The following is a 14,317-nucleotide window of genomic DNA, read 5'->3' on the forward strand; positions in this document are numbered from 1 at the left end:
CATTTCAACAGAAAATCTTATCAGCAAAGCATACTACCTGGCTTGCATTGCCCTTGTGATGTGCAGGAATAGTTGAGAATTTTACTTATTTGCTGGAGAACTGCTGGGAAACCCTTTACACCTTCAGAGTGCAGTAAAACAAAGTCAGGTCGGTGGCCTGGAAAAGTCATTGTGCAAAGGGGGACAAAATAAGAGTTAGGAGTGCAAAAAGAGTGGAAAAAGGAGAAACTGATATGAAAGTACAAAATGAGATTTAATTAAGATTCAGTGTTAGCACAAACAACACAGCACGGAGAGGCATCTTCTGCTCCCAGGCCCATGTTGATAAACACAACAATCAAAAGCCTACCCCGAGTTTCAAGGCTGTTATGAAGTCTTCTTTCTGCCGTTTCCAAAAGCTGTTTGCATGTCTTCCAAAGATGGCACTGAGTACAAGCTAGGTCAAATGCTGCCATTGCTGAAGGACTGAGGTCCTCAAGGACTTCCCGCAGAGGATCAGTAAGCTCCAGCTGGATGTTGGTGATCCAGAAGTTTTCTTGGAGAGTAGGGGCAAGACTTCCAGAAGTTGCAAGCAATTTATCAGTAACATCCGAGATGGAATAAAATACCATACCTACATGCATCAGCAAAACACACAATCACTAACTGAACAATATATCTCAAATCCTGTCATGGATAATTATTCTCTAATCCTTTAGGAAAATAATTCAATAGGTGACCAGCTTCATGGATCAATTACTACAGAATGGATAAAACTAATTGGGCATCAACAACAAATTTTAGCATTCTTAGTCTCCTTTTAGTCAAAGAACCACCACGTACTCTTCTGAACAACTGCTGCGCTCATTCTGACAGTATTCAAATTGCCTTCTCCTGTTTTCCACTTGTCCCTCACCTTTTATGAGAACAACTCAAAAAATCCAGTCCTTACCAGCTGCTGCTGCGTTCCCAATAGCTTGCAGTGTCGAACGGCCACTGCCAGATTTCCTGATGCCTGCGGTGCCATCTGATGTTTGAGTCTCAATATTGTGCTCCACTCTTGCCATTTCTCGTACCGCCTCTTGGTAGCGCTCCATGAAAACCAATTCACCATAGCAAGGTGAAGTATCCAGATTAAACATCAAAGCCACCTTTCAAAAACAATAGTAGAGAGCATGTCAAAGGCAGTTTTCAAAGGCCAGAGAGCTTTGGGAGTTTTTAGAGAAGATGAGGGAATCAAATAAAACAGATACTTTAACTGAAAAATGTCCTCACAGACACAGCAGGCTGAAATGATAGGTTTTTTTCTGAAAAGTTTTAAGTGCCTAAAAACCTGGACCTTAGAGACATTTTTCAACTATTTTTATAAAGCTTAGCTATTATTGGCTGCAAGGCTAGAGTTGAGTTAATTTTCATAAGCCACATCTTTCAGAATGACTACATGATTTCAATACACTATGTAGCAAGAGAAACCTATCACGTTGGGCCTCTAAAGTAAACTATTTTAAACAAATTCTTATTCAGCAAGGAATACCTTCTAGAAATCTAAACACAGGGTAAATAAGCACAGTTGTGCAAGTTCCTATTATCAAACCAACAATAGAACACAAACCAAGCTTGAATTCTTTATTATCAGCGATACTGAAATTCAAAGTAACAAAGAAAACAAAATGCTTCTTTTGGCCCTTAAAATAGGGAAAAGATAAAGTGACACACTTGATTTCAAACACAACTAATGAGCTGAACAGTAACCTGCTGCTAATGCAGTGCTTAAATGCTATCAACTGCTCCAATATCACTATCTGAAACTCAGCCAGGTCACTGCTTTTTGCAGAGGATCCAATCACTGATGCACCTTGAGATATTTTTTTGGAGCATCAGCCCAAAAGCTGCATAGAGAAAGGTATGCACAGCTGTGAGGGAGCAAAGAACTACAAACGTGCAGACTGTCAACTTCAGGTCTTTCTGCCTGTTTTCCGTATGGTCAATTTAGCCTCAAAACATACCTCCTTCAAATAAATGTAATCACTGCTTTGGCTCCACTCTGGATAAGGAATACATTTGCATGTTCCTGCCGAGCTTACAAGTGGCAGAGTGTCATGGTTTCAATTCACCGACTAAAGTAAGCGCTGCAGATGCTGCTTCCCCAGGAGGCTTCAAATGAGCTCTCTGTGTTCTTCATTCAGCTGAAACACTAAGCTTGACCAGCTCTCATCACACATTTTCACGCTTTAAGAACCCAGGCTTAGAGAAAGCATTTTTAAATAACAAGGAAAAAAAATTTTGTAAAAGCATTTTTAAATAAAATGGGAAAAAAAGCCCCAGCATACTTGGGATGTTGGTTTGGAGTATCTTTGTTCCTTTTACTTGCTTCTGCTTCTGAAGCAACCCTTTCACTTGAAATGCTGATGCTTCAGCTCTATGCTTGCTAATGCCGAAGAAGCAGCAATTTCACAGGCTATCACAACCACAAATGGCAATACCAAATTAGACTTCTAATTACACAAAATACATGCAACTCATTTACCTGATGGGCTTCTACGAAGTTTCCTCTCAAAACACAAGAAACTAACAGAGATTCTGGTGGGGAAAGCATCATAGGAATGAGGGGGTTTTGCTGATGTGGTCTCACCCTGCTTTCCAAATCACTCGAGCCAGACACATTACTGGTACTTCCCTCTGCAAGACAACAGAATTAATCAGTATACTATTATGGAAAAAACATTTGACCAGATAACAGCCAACTATCAGATAACATATTTAACACAAAATTATAGGAGCAGAGTCGCAAGGAAATTTTAGGGTAAAGAGGTTAACATAAACATCTTGTTAAAAATTCTCATAATATTTCACTATTTGGTCTGAACTTTCAGTTTGGATTTCACCCAAACGTAACACTGTTTAGCAGCTACATAATGTGGATGCAATGCTAGGGCACTGCTTCAATACGGATTAAGGGAGAAGTCAAGTACTGGACCTATTAAATCAACATAGCATGCCTAAGCATGTTTTAGGTTACATGACTACCAGTCTATTAGCTTTTTTGGTGGTTTGCACATCACTACATTGCAGAGTGTTTCCTGCAAGCCAAAAATACCAAGAAAAATCTAATTTTCTTATTCCAGATGAGATACATACTATTCTAATTATAAAAAAGTCAGACAAAAATGAGAGCTCCAAGAAGTGAAAAGTTCTAATTCTACACAGAATTGTGCCTTACACAGAGCAGTAATTCACATTAACTAGTCAAGCAAATACTCCATCATGCACATCGACAAGACATACTACTTCTGTGGCTTAATACCTGAGGTACTGGTGCTTAGCTCGCTGCTTGTACTTTCTAATGATGCACTAGAAGTTCCCTCTTTCCCATCTAAAATGGAAACAAATCAAAACCAGCACATTAAATGCACCTTTTCTAAACAAGGTAATTAAACTTACTGCAAATAACAGATCAGGCAAGAGATCTTCAAGAGTATCTCACAAATGAGCCATCACTGATGTCTCTGATAAATGCACAAACTGTTGACTTGAGGAAAATGCCAGGCAAGAGACTATCTTGGGGTAGCTCATCAGTGACTCATGTCAGATACTTTAAAGCTTCTTATTTTGGAACATCCCACTCCAAAATCAGACGGATCTTTTAAAGGCTAAATAGAAGAAGGGTGAGGAACCCAACTTTCTACTAAGGCTGCCAATTTAAGCAACAAATTCCTGTAAATTCACATCCTAGATACTATTCTGATAGGAATGAAAAGATACCAAACAGTCATTTGATATAGTGGAGAAAGGGAAGAATTGGTACTGTAGTTGCAAAGTTCCCTGCCCCAAACCAGCCTACATATGAAATAAGTTATTTTCTCACCTGAATTTAAAATTAATTATCTTTTAGTTGTGCAGGAAAGCTTTAGGAAAACAACCTCAATCCAAGTGGAACTGGACTTAGACACTTCAAACCAGTTAGAAAACTAAAGGCAATAAATCTAGTTTCTCTATTCCTAGTCCATTACATCTAATTACATTCAGCTAGGAGCTCAGCAAAATTATACACATTTCAGAGATGTCTTCCCCACATGACTTTTTCAACCCACCTGCTCTGTTGTACCTTTGAGATCTACTTCGTTTCTTAAAGCTGGAGCACCTGATTAAAGAGCAGTATCTCCTGGAAGCTGCAAGCTGATGTTCTGTGAAACATTTAAGCAAAAACATTATGAAATAGCTGGACAGGCCATAAGCAGTTATTTGTCTACCTTGAGAATCTATCAGCACATCTACAGAGGTAGAGCTGTTGTGGCAAATCTCCAAAGGAAACACAGTTGATCTCAGCTAAGAGCTCTTTTGCAGTAAAGTTTAAACTAGCACCTTGAAGTAATTTTGAAGCAATTCAAACAATACTGCATTTTCACATCCACATCCAATGTTGCTTGGAATGTACTGTACCTTTTACACACCCCTGATGAGTACTAAGGGTCTTTTCCAATCTAAATGATTCTGTGATTCTAACTATGCAGAAAAATAGGTATAGTCCAAGTATATCAGCAGCTAGAAACAAGGTGAAAATAATAAGAATTAAAATAGTAAAAGAGAGAGTTTGATTTGTCATTAAGGTTTTGCTGAAACAACTGGGTTCTTCAGTAATGCTGGGTAGTATGAACCATGTTTCAGTCAGCAATTCTGGAAGTGAGCAAGTAATGGGGGCACCAGCCCTTGAGACAGAAAACCCAAGAGAGATGCAGTGTCAAGAAAAGCCAGCCACCTCCCCCTGAAAGATGTTCCCCAAACACTTGTCATCATTTGTCAGGACTCAAAATTACAGAATCCCACAGAAAGCTGCTGCCTGTCCAAGAGAAACGCTGAGGGCTGCCTACTCAAACACAAGTCCTATCACCTCCCCTCTTTTATAGGGGGAGACTTGAGAAATAGTCGAACACAAGTTTGGAAACTTGGAACGTTTAAGGTCCATACTACCCAGTCTTTCTTGGGACATGGACTTTGCATGGTCTGAGATACACAATAAGCCACACTATGATACAAGCAGAAATCTGACAGTAGCAGGGCTAACCAGTTATAGGATAGGTAGAAGGGTGGGAAATAGGTTCCTGAATGTGTTGTTCTAGCTACTCCTAAAGAGTGGTCTGCATCCCAGAATAATTCAACTTCCTCTGATACACATTCCTAACATGTTTCCAGACTAGGCTAAATCAACACTCTGCCCATGAATGAGTCTACCTGTCTTGCACTGGATCACACACCACCACATCCATTCATATCACTGTCTGGTCAACCTAACTTGTGACGGAGGGCCAGGAGAAAGACAGGCGAACTGAAGCAGTGTGTACACAAAGGGGAGGGGAAAAAAGGAACAGAAAACCCAAACTTTCTGATTAGAATAGAGATCACTCCTATTGGAGAATGGGGCAAGAACCAGGTGATCTCCAACTAAGTCACTCTCCTCATATCTGCCAAAATGTAAGTAAGATTCTCCGGGAATTTAATCTTGAGATCACTGTCTGGACAGCTGTAACAGAACAGGGTTGATGTATCAGAAAGTGCCAAATACAAAGCCTACCTGCATTTCTATTACTCATCACCACCTTGTATCGCCAGTGAGCTTCAGAAAGGTATTTGGAAAACTGTAACACACGACTTCCAAAGGCATCTCTGCTTGCAGAAAGATTCAAGCACTCAACAAGCTCCAGCTCTTCACGAAGCACGTTACTGGAGTCCCATGGGAGAGAACTCTGAATTTCTTCCAGGTGGCTGAGAAGCAAAGTGAGGAAGGCATCCATGGCCACGTCATCCACTAAAAATCCAGTAACACCACTGGTGAAGTGTTTCAGATCCAGGTAGTTCAGCCTAGAGGTTTCACAGCTTTTGCCACCTAACATGGAGTCATGAAGATCTGGGGTATCTGTGTGAACCGTGTGAGCAGCCGGCAGATGCCTCTCTAATTTCTTTTCAGCACCTATTAGGTGCTGTGGACTTTCTGAGGCAGAAGACCGCCGACTAGCACTGCCTTCTACGCTCACAGTAGTACTCTTTTTCTCAAGATCATCATCCTCTGCATAGTCCTCAGGTAGAAGAGTATCTGTATGGAGGTCACTGTAGGAAACAAAAAGCAAGGAGAATATGTTCTCCAAAACCTCCAGGCGCAGAGGAGCAGGAACACTCCTTAAGAACTGCTGACACTTCACAAGGTACTGAGGAAATACTGAAGAACACTCTGTATAATTAAAAACAAAAACAAAGAACATTTACAACATTTTCCAGGAGTTCCTTACTCCAACCTTTGCCCTTTAAGTATACACTAGAAGAGAGAACTGTCCCAGTAGCTCAGAGGCAATCATTCCTCCACAAATCAAGTAAGTATAGGTCCAACATTTTACATTTAAAAAGGTAGTGTGCCTCCTCCCTCTCAGTAATGCCAATTATCACCTTGTGCAATGATGTACAAACCCAGATGACACCCATTTTAGCCATTAAGTCAGTTTTAGTTCTGGGAAATTGTAAGCTCTTACAAAAGTATCCCTGCCACTACCATGCTATATCTAATATCACCTTTTTGCACTATATTTTTAATACAATTACCTTAAATGTTTTAGAACAAGGCAGGTAGCTTATTCCTATCTATTATTACTAAAGGTAACAACACCTCAAAGAAATGCCATTTTACTTGTTTGCAAAGCATTCATAGCCCACTGAATAAAAACATCGTATGTACACAGGGTGCAATATGATCCCAATACCAAGTGATAATTCAGAGCCCAGCAAATGAAGAAGCACAAGCTACTGAACGTGAGAAGGCCAATCACCTGCTGGTTCTCCAGAAGTTGCATCTTCAGGGATATCACCAAGAAGGCTGCGTACACAATCTTTGCACTTGGAATGCTTATGTGAATTCACACAGAGAGCATAGATAGCATACTTCATGGCGCAAAATGCTCGAAAGAGTGCCAGATTGCGTTGCTGACTCAGGGCGTTAGGGAGTGTTGCTGCTGTGGAGGAAAATAAGGGTGGTGAGGGGGTAGGAGTTAAGACAAGAAAACAAGCCAATTTTCTCCTGCAGTTACCACATAGCAATATTTATCCAGTCTTTCTTCCCCACTGTCACCTCCATCCCAGCTTTGCTCTACCTCATTGTTACTTCACATTTGGGAAAGGAAAAAACCCAACAAAACAAATGCCACAATAGATGGGCACAGAAAAGTCAGACCTGGATCCCCTTCTGAAAATGAAAACAAATTTTCTGTGAATTTGTGTTACAGGACCTGGCTACAGCACAGAATGATCACAATCTGCTCATGGTGAGTCTCATTAGAGGTATGTGATTAAGCTACATTGCTGCATTTACAACACAGCGACAGACCTGTCTCATTTCAGCATCTTTGAATTTTGTGTTCTATCACACAGTAGGTAAGTAGGGAGATAGTGTAGACTGGATATGTCCGTAGTGAGAACGGCATATCACCACCTCTACAGATTTGTACTAATAAATAGATACCACGGTGGATTCTCTCCACAATGGCTGGCCATATAGATCATATACAATCTGCAACTGGTTAAAGTACAGTCCCACAGTTCCCTTCACACATTTATGATAAAGGCAACTTAGAGAAGTGCTATACCCGCTTCTTCCCCCTTTTGCTTTTTTTTGAGGAAAGAAGGTGTCACATGCCAGAGACATGACCTCTTCTTAGTACAATGGAACATCAGAGCTGCAAATTATGCAAAAGTCACATCATCATCCCCTTCACTCAGGAACACAATAGAGTCATATATTCTGTTATGCTGGGTTTAGATAAATTATCCAACTACTGTACAAAGGCTAAACAAAATAAAACAACAAAAACACCCCAAACCCCAGATAGTGTTAAATTAGTGCTCCAATCCACTATTCTATGTTCTCATACAAGAGTGTAGATTGCCCATCTACCTACTGTCATGCAGGGGAAGCATTAGCCAAGGTTTGGGTTTTTTTTTTTAAACAAAGCACTGGTTTGATGTACTGATAATGTCCCCATCCAAATTCTGGGACTGAGCAGCATTACCTAGCAAGTGTTTCAGCACTGTTCTTCACAAGGTTTGAGCATGATTTCAAAGAAAAGCACCAGCCTGAACTCTTCTGAAAACTACAGAGCAGCCAAAACAAAAGCCCTGAGAGCACAAACAGTTTGAAACCAATTATTCCCTACCACTGCAATTCTAAACAGTGACAATGGTGGAAACTACAATGTAGACAGCAGACAGAACTGAGGAAACATCCAAGTATGGATCCTCTGCAGAACCCACATGGCCACAGAAATGCTATAATTCACCAGCAGCTCTACACTAATATGTAGCACCCAAAAAGCTCTCAATACCACTCTGTAAAGAGGACTTAAGGCAGGTGAAACCAGAGATCTGTTTCAGTCCTGAAGAAGGTCTGAAAAAGAGAAATAGCTAGCTGGAGATACTACAACATACACACTGGTAATCAAATGCAAGTTTAATACACTTTAGCCACCCATGTGGAAAGACTTGGATGTAGTGAGTCTGTGTCAGTATCCGTGTCTAAACCAACCTTTTCCTTGTGCCAGTACTGAAGAACCACCCTTCAACTATAAGCACTTGCTTTTCATATGCCAGAAATATTAACACCTTATTCTTGAACTCTGTAACTTGTGAGGAAACTTCTGCCCATCATTTTTGCTAGTGCAACTGCTCAAAGCTAGTGTTACACACTGATCTGAAGGGTGCCTGAACACAACTGTCAACCAGTACCACTACCTCAGTTTCACTTCTGCAGCTGTCAGATGTGTGTCAGAAAGAAGGGAAAGAAAGGCAAATACGTGGGCTGAGGGGAGAAAAAGAGCTACTAACAATACCAAGTCAGACAAATCAAAATTTCATGCCTCCCTCCTCCCTTTAAGTTTCAAAATAGATTATTTTGAAGGAGATTCTATTAAACTGTGTTCACAGAATTAAGTGAATTTTACAATAATCACTGGGCTGAAGAGAGAGGGAGGACTCATCTTCCACTAACTAGTTCCGTAAATTAAGGTGATCTGAAAAAAAGAATAGAAACCACAGCTAGAGTTCTTTTGCTACAGTCATGCAGCTTGCAGAAGATATAACAGGACTGTCTCTTCCTGGTTTTGAAAGTTTTTGACCGAATTTAAGCAGAAAAGAATTAAAATTTAAGAACTGATTAAAAAAAACCCAACATCAGCAACAACAAAACAATTAATTTCAGAAAGCAGGACACTGAAACCAGCAATTATGAGTCTCAATCATTACGTCTTTCAACTGTCCAAGACAACTGTCATGGTAATTTTAACAACAAAACCTGTAAAAATAGGACTGGAAACCAAGATCTTAACAATACCATACTGGAATGAGAAAAAACTGCTTCCCACTAGTCAACCTGGAAAATCTGTGCAAGATGCATCACTGAGAGCTCTCCACACAACTCAGGTTAAAATTACACATCTACAAATTCCTATCCACAGGAGGAATAAGGCAAAAAAAAAAAAAAAAGCAGCTTCTTAGGTTCTAGTACATGCTTGAAGACCGAGCTTCGGTATTATTAAGAGGCCCTATCAGAAAACAGCATTAAAATAGCAGCAGCTGAACCTGGCCATAGGCCGCAATCAAAAAGGTGTACAAGGAGAGTCACTTCTAAGTGAACTTCTAAGTGTTTAGTAATCTCAGGTATTTTAGGCACCAAATTGGAACATGGGAAGATGAGTAAGTGAGGCAAGAGAGACATAAACACAGACGGTAAGGTAAGCCTTACTTTAATACTAAAGTTGATTTGGTAAGACTTAATATTAGAAGAAAAAAACCATTTTGTATCTTTCAAAAATGAAGATGTGATAGCACGAGATATTGTCAATTTCATCTGGCTTTGCCCTTTGATTTTAAATTTAAGTGCACAGATGGCTGAAATCCAAAACACCCACTTACTTTTCAAGATAAGGGTATTATACAGTATATAAGTTACAATGAGTAGCACATATTATGAGTATGTGCAAAGTCTTGTTACCATTTTGAAAAAGCTCTTTCAGAGATCTGTCCTTGTGAGATTAAAGAGATCTCACAACTCCTTCTTGGGAGACAATTTACTCCCCAAAAAGATTCTAAAATAATTTCCACATGCTCTCTAGTTTTCTTCCACCAAACAGCTGGTAAGTGGCATCTTCCTTATTTACAGAAGTAGGTCAAAAGAACAGATTCTTCCTGGCAAAAATACTGAGCAGCACATACTCAATGGATCGGGGTTTTTCTGTGTTCTCAGGACCCTACACATTTACCCTGCATCTGTTGGTCTCTAGCAGGAACTTTCTGAAGAAGCTCAATAACATCATCTTCATTCAGTGCCAGAAGATTAGTGAGATGATGAAGAGAGTACACTGCAGTGTGGCAATCTAGACTGTGCAAGTGTTGCAAAAGAACCTTCCTTGGGATAGCAATACTGCAAGAGAGAACAAACAAAGAGGTGGCACAGATTTAGGTCTCTCAGCCATGTTTAAAGACATATCTCCCACTCTAATTCTGATTCAACCAAACTACTGCAGTTAAAAAGAAAAACAAATAGCACAGCTATTGCCCATGAAGCAAGTCAAGAGCTTATGACATAGTCACTAGGAGATGATTAGCCAAGATTCACAGAAAAGAACACAATTTCTATTTGCATACATAAATTGACTAATAGGCAGATTTGGCAAGACAGTTTGGAAAAAGTCCTTCTGATCATTTTACCTGTTTTGCTGTATGCACCATTCAAGAACTTCCACCTGAGCCCACAGCCCATCACAGAAATCTTTCAGTACTGTATCATTGCACAGATCCTAAATGGAAAGACAAATAAAAGAAGCCCTTTATGACAAATCCTCCAGTCAGACAGCAGAACCAAGCCTGTGTCACATATGGGATGTTCATAAGGCTTCTTTATCCAGACGGTAACTTTCAAGTACAGAAAATCACCAGTGTTATTACAAAGCCAGCAAGGAAGGGCTATTCTGAAGGAGCATCAAAATCAGTCAGCCTTCACTCGACGCACCTACAGACCACGGAAAGGTGGCTACATCCCTTTTCAAGGTTAGCTTTCAAAATGGAAATTAATGCTTCTTAATAACAGTCTAAGACACTAACCTCTAGAACTAATCATGTACTGGAACAGATCATATACTGGGTAGCAGACAGTTATTCTCCATGTGCTTTTCTACTACAGATACCTGCCTGCTAAAACCAGATCTAAGACTCCCACTTTGCAGAGGCTACTGAATAGACCTTCAGTCTACTCCCAATAGATGGTAACTCTCTTAAGGCAATACCAGCCCAGATCTGCCCCAATGATCCAGCAGTGCAAGGCTCCCTGTCTCCCCACCTCCGTCGTCCAAACCACTGGCCTGCAGGCAAACATCACCTGAACTGCAACTACACCTTCAAAGATGAAGGCTCCCCCCAAACAAGGTGGATCTTTCAGTCACAGCTCTTGCCATTTATCATTTCATTTTGAGAATGGGTATGCGAAATTTCCAAGCTACCCCGTTGCAGAGCTCTAGTTAGTTGTGACCAAAATTAGTCACTATCCAGGGATGACTCACTGGATGAAATGACACCAATCAAACGTCCCCCAGCTCTTTTCAGAACTAATCAACAGCCATTGATGTCTTTCTCTCTCTTAACAGCAAAGGCTGAAGAGCTTATGCAAGAGCAGCTTTCAGAATCTCCTGAGTAAGAAGAAAGGCAAGTGTCCAATAATGTTACCTACTCACAACTGTAACATCTTACCTTTTTTAATTCCATTTTGAGAAAGATTAACATTCTCACTGGAAACTCCCTGGTTTTATTTATTTGTACTTTTGAAAAAAATTGTATTATCTGGACTCAAACTGGGATACTGCCACCTGCTTTCTGCTGATTTACCTGAGTTTTGTGAAGAGTCCATAGCAATGCTTTTGCTGATTCCAGGCTTTGACAATGAGTCCACCCTAGCAATACCAAGAGGCGGCTAAGAGGGTTGAATTCTCTCCTCAATAAGCTGCTCAGGCCTGCATAGTCTTCTCTTTTCAGTAAAGTTAATGCAGTCACCTAGAAAACAAAAGGAAGAAGTATTTATCTTTCCAAAATGCAGAGTCCGATAATGTCTGGTAGGTCATATAAGTGAGTAACTAAAATAGTGAAGTTCTGCATCTGGAACTTCCCTAAACTCGTATTTTCCTAGCTCTCAGGTTACTCTCCAGTAACTGTCATGAGGAAAAAGTCATCATTTCAAATGCTTACTACAGAGTCAACTCACACTCCCTCACTACATTACCTTCTTTCTATTGATTATGTCTCTGTCAAGGGCATTATGTAAGAAACTTGCATGAGCATGTTATTTAGAAGTGGAAGTATGTTCAATCTTAAAAACTCACGCTTTAACAGTGACCACCTACCTGTATCATATTTCTTCTATCTATGTAAATACATTCAAATCATTTAATTCATAACAGAGTAATTTTCACCAGGTCTTCAAGCTCTTTAAAACATAAATTTTACTGTGCAAACTGCCTCTCTGTCTTACTGCCCTAAGTCTACCAGCATCAGAAAAGCAAAGCAACAGTTCAAGGTCATGGGATAAATCAAGTGGCGTATCCAACTGAATTATAAGCAGAACACAGGACTTCTTAAATCCTGAAGATCTAATTTTCAGTCTGCATGCAGATGAGCTTTTCCAAAAATCTCACTGAATGTTTTGAGTTCATCACAGAGCTGAAAGCAAGGGAGTTATCACCAGTTACCTCCTTGTTCCTGTAAGTCATGACCCCTAGTAAACACTATCTGAATACAAAATGCTACTGTGCTCCACCAAGGTATGTTCAATACATGGACTGACTTCAGCCACCATTGGGTTTCCCTCTTAATGATTTTATGGCTGTACCAGAATCTGTTCCAGAAAGTGCTTGCTGCTGCTCAAGCAGTAGAAATAGGCTGTCTTCCAAGAAGGAGCCTCTTTGGGATCTGAGAATAAACTCATCACAGTCCGCTCTGCATCCAGCTGCTCAGATGAACCTAAAAAACATCACAAGATTACCTTCCAGTACAGAGGGGTACCTTTGAAAGAAGCATAACTGCTGTTAATTTAAACAGAGATTTACATTAAATATTTCCTCAAATACTAAACAGCTGTTACATGTTAACAATTAAGAGTCTCAGATATTGTTACTGGATAAAAAGAAAGCCAAGCAGAGAAATTTGGTAGAAAATAAACAGGTGAGATAGGAAACTAGGAAACTGCCTGGACAATTGTTAACACAGCAAGAGCCTGTTCAGCACACAAGCTGTTTGCATTAGCTCAGGTCACACTGCCTTTCTTTCTCTAGTCATACACATCTTATCTGTACGTTGCATGAACTCACTTGTGCTCTGAGACACTATGCTGCTGGCAGGGCCTTCGCAAGGACTTGTCCAGCACAGGAACTTCTCAGATGTGTGCAAAGCAAAAACTGAAGTACTCCCAGTGAGAATGAAGGTATCTACATCTCCATGTCTCTTCCCCCACAAGGAAGCACTAACTGTAGTTACTATCAGAAATGCCAGTCTGCCACACCACACCAGCCTGAACTTCCCTCCAGCAAGTGAAAGGAGAAGAGAAGATACAAACCCCATTGACCTACACCTCAGTGTACAGAGGCGAGCAAAAGAGGGTAGGCATTCTAGCTTTTCCCTCCTTGCACGCTCACCTGCCACTTTCCTGACAAAAGCATGGGCACCACTTGCCATTCAGCTTCCGCTGAGATTCCCAACTAAATGTTATTAGTCATAGGGAGCTAGACAGAAGCTGTGAAGTTACAGCTGGTACAAAAACAACAGTTGGGCTCTGGCAAGCAAGCAGGTAATCAAACTGCATCTTCTTTCCAGCTGGGATATTGGCCCACTTCACATCTCCTTTCACTTCTAGAAGTTTTCTTTTCCAATATTAAGGGGTTTGAACGTTTTGGGTTTACTGAGGTAGTTGAACAGTTATTGGCCTGAAATGGACCATCCTCCAACACAGATGACCCCAAGCTGGAACTGAACCAATAAAAACTTTCTATACATATTGAGAGTGAATTTTCTAGTGACAAGCAAGATCTTCAGCAGAAGAAACGCTGAGCAGACTAAAATAGAGGACAACAAGGGGTGGTAAAGGAAGTGCTGACAAAGAAGGCAGCATAGACTGCAGAAATGCCGGGACAGCCCAGGAGTTTCTATACCAGTTCCTTGCTTTAAGTCATTTTAGCATCATCCTTTACAAGACTCCATGGCTTGTTAAGGCACCTTAACAAGAACACTGCCAGACTTCTTGACAACTTGCATGTTTAATGCCTCA

The 14,317-nt window shown here is 40.4% G+C and overlaps 1 protein-coding gene across 7 annotated transcripts in view; it reads right to left on the minus strand.

Moving 5' to 3' along the window:
- The window catches only part of ZFYVE26 (zinc finger FYVE-type containing 26), a 51,756-nt gene that overhangs the window by 31,074 nt on the left and 6,365 nt on the right, over nucleotides 1-14,317 (minus strand). For 4 of the 7 annotated variants that reach the window (XR_012623275.1, XM_074824423.1, XM_074824420.1 and 1 more), the window contains exons 6-17: nucleotides 12,887-13,017; nucleotides 11,890-12,054; nucleotides 10,720-10,808; nucleotides 10,272-10,432; nucleotides 6,792-6,974; nucleotides 5,549-6,202; nucleotides 4,071-4,163; nucleotides 3,284-3,352; nucleotides 2,507-2,658; nucleotides 932-1,130; nucleotides 350-613; nucleotides 38-157 (exon numbers count right to left, since the gene is read on the minus strand). Coding sequence is in view for 6 of the 7 variants with exons in the window: in XM_074824423.1 (XP_074680524.1) it covers nucleotides 38-157; nucleotides 350-613; nucleotides 932-1,130; nucleotides 2,507-2,658; nucleotides 3,284-3,352; nucleotides 4,071-4,163; nucleotides 5,549-6,202; nucleotides 6,792-6,974; nucleotides 10,272-10,432; nucleotides 10,720-10,808; nucleotides 11,890-12,054; nucleotides 12,887-13,017 (2,280 nt within the window). In the remaining variant the exon portion in view is untranslated. Of the gene's footprint in view, nucleotides 1-37; nucleotides 158-349; nucleotides 614-931; nucleotides 1,131-2,506; nucleotides 2,659-3,283; nucleotides 3,353-4,070; nucleotides 4,164-5,548; nucleotides 6,203-6,791; nucleotides 6,975-10,271; nucleotides 10,433-10,719; nucleotides 10,809-11,889; nucleotides 12,055-12,886; nucleotides 13,018-14,317 lie in introns of those variants that run through there. The other 3 variants (XM_074824422.1, XM_074824425.1, XM_074824426.1) reach the window with 3 other exon arrangements.

This window comes from Strix aluco, chromosome 4 (genome assembly GCF_031877795.1).
Source record: "Strix aluco isolate bStrAlu1 chromosome 4, bStrAlu1.hap1, whole genome shotgun sequence".
In the NCBI taxonomy this organism is placed as follows: Eukaryota; Metazoa; Chordata; class Aves; order Strigiformes; family Strigidae; genus Strix; species Strix aluco.